This window comes from Lagopus muta, chromosome 1 (assembly GCF_023343835.1).
Source record: "Lagopus muta isolate bLagMut1 chromosome 1, bLagMut1 primary, whole genome shotgun sequence".
Classification (NCBI taxonomy): domain Eukaryota; kingdom Metazoa; phylum Chordata; class Aves; order Galliformes; family Phasianidae; genus Lagopus; species Lagopus muta.
The window spans coordinates 30,082,544-30,090,333 of NC_064433.1; the positions used below are offsets into that span (position 1 = coordinate 30,082,544).

At 44.7% G+C, this 7,790-nt stretch overlaps 1 protein-coding gene across 1 annotated transcript; it reads left to right on the forward strand.

Annotated features, from left to right (window-relative positions):
• Positions 1 to 1,131: 1,131 nt before the first annotated feature.
• LOC125692554 (prolactin-like) lies at positions 1,132 to 5,123 on the forward strand. Its single transcript, XM_048943236.1, has 5 exons — positions 1,132 to 1,203; positions 1,413 to 1,576; positions 1,656 to 1,763; positions 2,820 to 2,999; positions 4,831 to 5,123. Exons 1-5 carry the CDS (start codon positions 1,173 to 1,175, stop codon positions 5,023 to 5,025), a joined length of 678 nt encoding a protein of 225 aa, XP_048799193.1. The 5' UTR covers positions 1,132 to 1,172; the 3' UTR covers positions 5,026 to 5,123.
• The last annotated feature ends 2,667 nt before the right edge of the window (positions 5,124 to 7,790 follow it).

The window sequence follows — 7,790 nt, forward strand, 5'->3', positions numbered from 1 at the left end:
TCCAATTTAAATTTTCCTTATTGCAGTTTAATCCTGTGATATCCTGTGGGTATAACAGATGTGGTGAATAATTGCCTTCTTGCTGCTGCTTTCTGCACATCTGAAAACTATGTCACCTCACCTTTCCCTGATAGATAACAAGCAACTCCACCTCCTTCAGCCTTTCTTTGCAGGCCACTGTGGTTTCATCATGTTAAACTCCATGTTTACATGTTAAACTCAAAGAAAGAGACGGAGAAAATACAGTGCTCAAGGGTTCAGAAAAAGACAGGAAGATCACTGGAAAAAAAAACCATCTACTAAGTGGTGATATGTTCATGGCTGGACTAGGTGATCTTAGGGGTCTTTTCAAATCTTAATGATTCTATTATTCTGTGATTCTAAGAAAAACAATACAGTTCAAAAACTTTTGGAGCTCAAAGGAGGGAATAATTAGAGACATCCATGGCATGCATGATGAGGAAAGCTGGATGAGATTATCATAACCATCTCTTTTAAGCTATAAAATTTGTCAGTCTGACACAGATGAAATTGTCCTTAGAAAGGCAAAATGTTCTCCAAAAGGTGTTGTCTGTAGGATAAATTATCTTCTGTTTTTATATACATCCTTAAATGTGTGATAAGTAAAAGAAGGAAGGAAAAGAAGGAAAGAAGGAAAGGGAAAAAAGAAGGGAAAGAAGAAAAGAAGGAAAAGAAGGAAGGAAAGACCTTACTGCTCTCATTCCAAGCTCCAAAGCCTTTCAAATGAACAAAAATTGATCCTTGCATTCCCAGAGTCATTTCTTTAAAGTGGGTGAAGCAAGGCAAATCACTTCAAGTTGAGCAATCTTAACAATCCTATTTCAGGCTTCATGCCTCACGCAGAATGATGTCCTGCCTTTGATACAGATGTATGCTGATGTGCACTTATTGGCACCGGTTTAACGAGGAATAAGTCCCAGAAAAAGACAACTACAGCATGTGCTTTTCTGCGAGAGGCTGAAGCGGCAGTTCTTCCAATTATAGCTCTCCAGCTCAGTCCGGTCGGGCAATAATGCCGCACGACGGCCGCGGGCTGCGCACGTCAGGGAAGGCCCCGCCAAGGAGCGGCCCCCCCGCCGCGCACACCCCACCGCGTATATAGGGGCGGCGGGGCCGCTCCGCTCCGCGGGGGCAGGCGGTTCCGTGGTACCATGGCCCTGGGCCGGCCGGCAGAGCGGGCAGGTGGGACGGGACGGGACTGAGGGGACGGGACGGGACAGGACGGGATGGGACTGAGTGGACGTGACGGGACGGGACTGAGGGGACGGGACGGGATGGGACGGGATGGGACGGGACGGGACGGGACTGAGGGGACGGGATGGGACGGGGCGGGACGGGATAGAGCGGACAGAACTGAGGGTCTGTGCCCCCCGACGCCCCGCTCCCCGCAGGTCCCGGCGCGGCGCTGGCGCTGCTGTGGCTGCTGGTGCGGGCGGCCGCCCTCCCGGCCATGTGCCCTCCGGGGGACGCGAGCTGTCGCTTCCTCAGCGTGGCCGACCTCTTCGACCGCGTGATCCGGCACTCGGGCAGGATCCACAGCCTGTCCACCGAGCTGGTGAGTGCCGGGCTGACCCCGCAATGGGAGGAGGGCCGGGGTGGGCCCGTGGGCTTGTTGAGGTTTTCTTCCCCCGCAGGAGAAATACTTACCGCCCAGTAACAGCATGCTGGGCAGGCCGGCGAGGAAGTGCCACACGGCCACCATGCTGACCCCCAACGGCAAAGAGTACGCCCAGAAAATCCCGGTAAGGCACGCCGGGCGGGCATGCCCATCGTTATCCTGTCCTGTCGAAAAAGATGCGTTTTTCGTGCATTATTTCCTATTTACTAATTGCAGTTACTAATTGCAGTGGAGGCGTTGTGGTGGTGCTTCATCCGAGTGACAGGCATCCGTTTGCTTGCTGTCTGTGGCTGTCTGCGAAAGAGAAACTTAGCTGTGGCTGTGATGCGTGTTAGATTGATCAGTGCCACTGTGAAGTGTAAAAAGCAGTGGGAAGAAAGATGTAAGAGTTGTTGTCTCTGAATCAGTAGGTGAGGGGGAAAACAGCCAATTGTTTTAGACACATCATGGCAAAGAGAAAAAAGCGTTCTTTGGAGAAAGTCAGGAAGAGTTTCTTTAGGCAGAAGTTGAGAAAGCTGAGAGTATGGCAGCAGGAGAGGCTTTCTCCTGCAGGAGGAGATGGAGTGAGATGTATGTCAGCATTTTGTTCCGCTGTGACATGGAAGTTCTCCCTCAAAGCTCAGCTCACACAAAAAGCGAATTGGAAATACGGTCCTGCCCTGTGCTGGGAGCCTGCAGAATCACTTCTGAGCTGAGGTTGCCAGAAAGCTCATAAGGCCACTTGGTTTCTGTTAAAGAAGCAGCCACCCTGAGCACCAGGTGCTTTCCTTGAAAGTGTGTCTGCAGTGCACCTTTAATGACATAGCTATAGCCTGTGTGAGGTGCAAAGTGATGCAAACTCCATGCTGAAGTGCAGGTATGGCAGATTTGGTGTCTGGATGGAGCCTCTTGGGCTACCCAGGAGGCAGTGTTTTTGGTCCCTGTTAACTTGGACAGGACTGCCACCATTTTGTTCATTCTGCACTACAGAACACAGGAGTCTGAGAAGGCTGAAAAGAAGACAAATACAGATTTTTGTTTCTTTTATCTCCACAAACAACTGGAGACAGAGTGGTCCCTGTATATTTGAAAACTACATATATTTGAAGACTACATAACTCTTAACCCCACTGAGATTGTGAGACTGTGTTCATATGAGTTGCTGCAAACTAAAAAGAAATTCTTTGTTTTAATTCATAAGAGAGAAGAACTAGCCTACTTGATCCTGAAGCTTCTGCAAGCCTGGAAAGAGCCACTTTCCCACTTTAATCAGCACATTGAAAACTTTCAGGAGCTACCTGGTGAGAGCCTTAGCAAAGCAAAACAAATCAGCAGCATGGTACATGAGCTGGAGACAGGGGTTGAGAAAGTGACAGAAAAGGTAAGGTTTTCAGTGCAACTTGTTTACACCACACGTGTGACACAGGTGACTTCTGGGGCTGATGCGTATTCTCATTTGAGCTGTAGCCTTACTATGAGCAGAAGCTCTGATTCAGCAACAGCCTAAAGCCTGGCAGCTCATGTTCAGATTCCTTAACGCTTCCAAACTGGAAGCATTATTGCCTTATGTCACTGAGTGATCACAAAATGTCATACTAACAAAGCATAGTGGTCTTTATTATATGGATTCGGCATGTTTTCAGCCAAAGGATGCAGCTGAATTTATGCAGTGACAGACACGTAGATGACATTATATATGTTCATAATGTGTAGAGCAATGTTTTATTCATATGAAACAGAAAACAAAGAGGCGAGCACAAAGAGTAGAACTTCTTACATTTTCATGTATGAGCCAGCAATGCTTTTACTTTTCTTTGGATATGGAGGAGACGTGGGCTGATTGCCACAAATACTTGAATTTTTTGTTTTCAAATTTATTCTGATTCGTATTCTAATTCAGCTATCACTGCTGGCTGCTGCAGTGAGCTCCTTCCTAAGGGACCAGTTCCTGAGGCTGGATCTTCAAGGCAGCAGTGGTATAGGTTAAGTCAGATGCCAGTCACAAAGCTGTTTCAAAACTTCCTTCTGAACTCTGGTCGCTAAGTTACAAATGCATGTAATTTTTTCATCTTTATCTTCTTGTGACTGGCTGGAAGTTGTAATCTTAGTATTACTTGTGCATTCATATCCAGACTTGTTTGGAATTTGTGGTAGACAAATAAGGGCTATGGGTCCATTCTCTGAAATGGTTACACTAGCAAGGGACCCATTTTGACTAAAAAGTGAATGATAAACTTCTGTCTGGCATAAGTGGATCATCCTTCATCTTTACAAGCACAGGTGGGGAGCACACATAAGTTTCAATATGATAAACAACTCATCACTGTATAAATGCAGCCTTAATTAGGATGGTTCTGAGAGTTACAAATGGCAAAATTCATCTTTGAAGTGCAGCCCCAGGTCTCGATTTGGGTTGCCTTAAAGTTCAGAGGTATTCCACACCTTGACCCAGGTTTGCTTCAGTCTAGCTGAAACAGGCCATCAAGTTCTGAACTAGTTACACGCTTCTCATACATTTACCTTTATTTCTGAGGGAATTACTTAAAATGAACACTGAATTTTTTGTGATGTATGTCCATTCTGACCTCTCACATACCATGGACATGTTACTCAGTAGACATATAATTAAAAAAATGAAGCAAACAATGCAAATACAACCCAGTACTGCAGGTTTTTTGTGTTGTTTTTGGTTGGTTGCTGATTTTAGGAGGAGGGGGATTCTTTGTGGAGTATTTTACTTTGTGATAAGACACTAATTCTAACCTTGATTCATACGGTGAAGATGCTGCCTCTAGGAGGCAATCACAATCTTCAGATTTCACCAGTTTAAACAACATCTGGCAAATGTTCACATCACAAAATTCTGTGGACAAAACTCAAAAAAGTAAATGACTGCAGGTCTAAAGACAGATTTACTGTATTACTTTGAACAACCAACCATCAGCAAACAGTGGCTTCTTCTTAAATTTAGATTCTGTAACCCTTGTAATTCCTGCATTACTGGTCAATCACATCATTTCAGGCCAGTCTTAGGTATAGGCATTGCTAGGAAGAAAAGGCAGGGTTGTTTCTCTGTAAGGAGCTTTCTGTGTGCATGTGAAAGGGCTGGGGTAGAACAGTGCAACACAGTGACACTTTGCTTGACTTGTGCACCAGTATTGTAAAGATTTGTTTATACGTAACTACTTCTTCATTTCCTGTTTCCAATACAGATGCAGTCAATGGGCATCATCAGCAATTCATTACATGGAATGGCATCATCTGAAGGTGCTGGCTTATCAATTAGTAATGAAGCAAATGTGATGAGTGACTCTGACTTTATTCACTGTTTCAGGAGAGACTCCAATAAAGTACAAAGCTACTTAAAAATTCTGAAATGTAGGATTATGCCAGAAAACAGTTGTTGAGTAGTAATCTCTTAGCAAGCAGTTTTCAGCATGCTGTTTATTTAAATAGAAAAATATAATTTATTTGTAGTAAGTTTATTAGGAAAAAGGTTTGGAAACTCTGGCAGGTACTTGAGACTGTTATCGTATGCTGATGGAATATTAAATAAAGCATCATGTGTGTATGTGGGTAAACACATAAAGACAAAAAGGAGTACTTTGGCTGAGGATGAAGCCATGTCTTTGGCACAATTTAGACATACACGCTGCTGAAAATGAAAGTTAGCTTGGTAAACCTTGGTACAGATATATCTAAATACTACACGTTTCCATATGGAAAACACTGCTCAATTCTGGTTGAAGTCCCATTTCAGTGTGAGAGTTGGGTATGGCTGATGCAGCAGTGAGTGCTTCCCATCGTGTTTCCTGACCCAGTGCTTGGATTTGACAAACTTCACAGTGAATAAAAATCTGAAAGCTGTCAGAGATTTTACAGTAATCACATTTCCCTACCAGTGGAGTAGTGCTAACTGCTGTTTATAGAACAAAAACTCTCTGCATTCACATCCTAAATGAGCCCTTTAAATAGAAATTTATAACCAACATGGATTTATCTTTAGCATTCTTGACTATTTCATCCCTGAATACTCTTTTCTGGCCTCCTCTGATCCTGATGGTTGTTGACAGTTGCTGAAGCTCAGGCTGCCAAGAATGTAGAGTAAAATGCTGATGACTGTTTCATGTTGATGCTGGATTTGGTCTTGAGAAACTCAGAGAATGGGGAAATGCTTCAAAGGAACATACATGCAAAGCAAAGGAACAACATTTTCAGTCACATCTCAGTAACTGCTGATACCCAAATACTGACATATTCCTTCAGCTCTAGGCTGTGAATGTTCGTGATGTGTATCTCTTGTCCTAGGTATGCTAGAAGTGCAATGGCTACACAGTTCCTGCCCCAAAGAAGTTACCACCTGCAATTCCTTAGACAGGAGGGTGCCACTAATGCATGTAGCTGAAGAGCTGCATTTGAAAAATCCTGGAAACAAAACATGTCTCCAAATAGAATAAAGGAAGGGCTCCTCTGGGCAAGCAGACAGAAACAGAGAGGTGCCGCAGCTGTGCCTCTATCTATCCACAGTCCCAGGAAGCAGTGGAGCAATTAGTAATTTTGTCATTCATTTCTGTCAACTGCATCGTCTGCTCTTGAACAAAATTCATGAGTTCTGTGTCTTGCTTTCAGTGATTTCATCAACTGATGGCATCAGTTTGAGAAGTGCCTGTGAAAAACATTCTAACTGTGGGTGAGCATAGGAGGTGCATAATATCACCTGGTGCAGCCACAGCAGAGATTATTACTGTGCCTGAGATGCCATAACTGTGAAAGTGTGCGTAAATAAAAGGGAAAAGCAGTGTTGGAATGCAACCTCACTCCTTCCCAATAAGGAGGACATTGCCCACAAGAGATTAGTAATAGTCCTACAAATGGTGGCAGACACAGGAGAACTTAATGAGTCAAAGCAAAGCTGATGGAAGAGACACATGGTGAGCAGGTCCTGCAGATAAAGGGCTTGGCAAGAGCATGACAGTTCTGTTACTCTGATATGAGTATGCACACTTTCTTTTCTGTCACCACAGAAGGGTGACGAAGCAACACTACCAAGAGCAGAAGGGATGGGCCAGAGAGGTGATGGCACCATCCCTCCAGCCACTGCATGGCAAGGTCTCCCTTCCCTGCAGTCTGAGCTGCTGCCCAGGCTGAAGGCCCACTACCCCACATCTGTCCTGTCCCCAGGCTGCCCCAAGCACTGCTCACACTGCTGCCACATCCCTGAGGGCCTGGCAGGGTGCTGGACCCAGCCCCAGGCAGCCTGGGTGAGGGCAAGGACATGGGAAGGGCAGAGTGAGGCTTGGCAGGCAATGTGGTGCCCAGCACTCATCCCTGTTTCCCCAGGAGAGAATGGTCACGCCCTGGAGTCTAGATGGAGTATTATCTGTGGATTTTGGATGGTTTTGTATCTCTAGGAGAGATGGCGCAGTGGAGTCATGCCCAGGGCCGTGTATACCACTGCCTCTACAAAGAGGAGGCTTCTTGGTTTCCGGTGTGCAAGATGACTTGGCAAGGACTGGGAAAACAAACTCCAATTGCTACCAGGTCTCTTCACAAACAGGAAGATATGCTATTGGTTGCATTTGTTGCCACATGGAAAACATTTTGCAAGTCGAGCAGATCCTAAAAATAGTTCCTATATGCTGCAGAGAGCAAAGCTCTGGAAATTCTTGCTGTAGAGAAATATGGAAACAGAAAATGATAAAGGAAGTGCCGCAGAAGAAATAGCAATGCACCCAAGTATTGTCTGTAGTCATTCATACTAACTTGCTGCCACAGAGTGGTGTTGTATTGCAAGATTTGCCTTTGGCTGAAGTCAGGCATGATGGTGAGACAAATGTCTTCCTGTACGACCACCAACACATTCCTTCCTATTTTCACCAAGAAAACAATTGACCAGCTGGCTGAAAGGGGCATGCTTTGCCCTCTGGCCACAGATGTCTCAAGTAGAAATATCAGTGGTGGTTGCTTTTGCTTTTTACACTGGGGAATACTACATCTTCTGCATGATTTTTCTTCAAGACAGCAATGAAATTAGTTAGAAATATGTGAAAACGTAAAAATGTGCACTAAAATTGAACACTTTTACATTGAAGAATGCATCATCACAGCTGAAAATACTAATTTAGGAGACACAGCTTTGCAAATTAATAGAAAATCAGAAGATTTTGTTTCC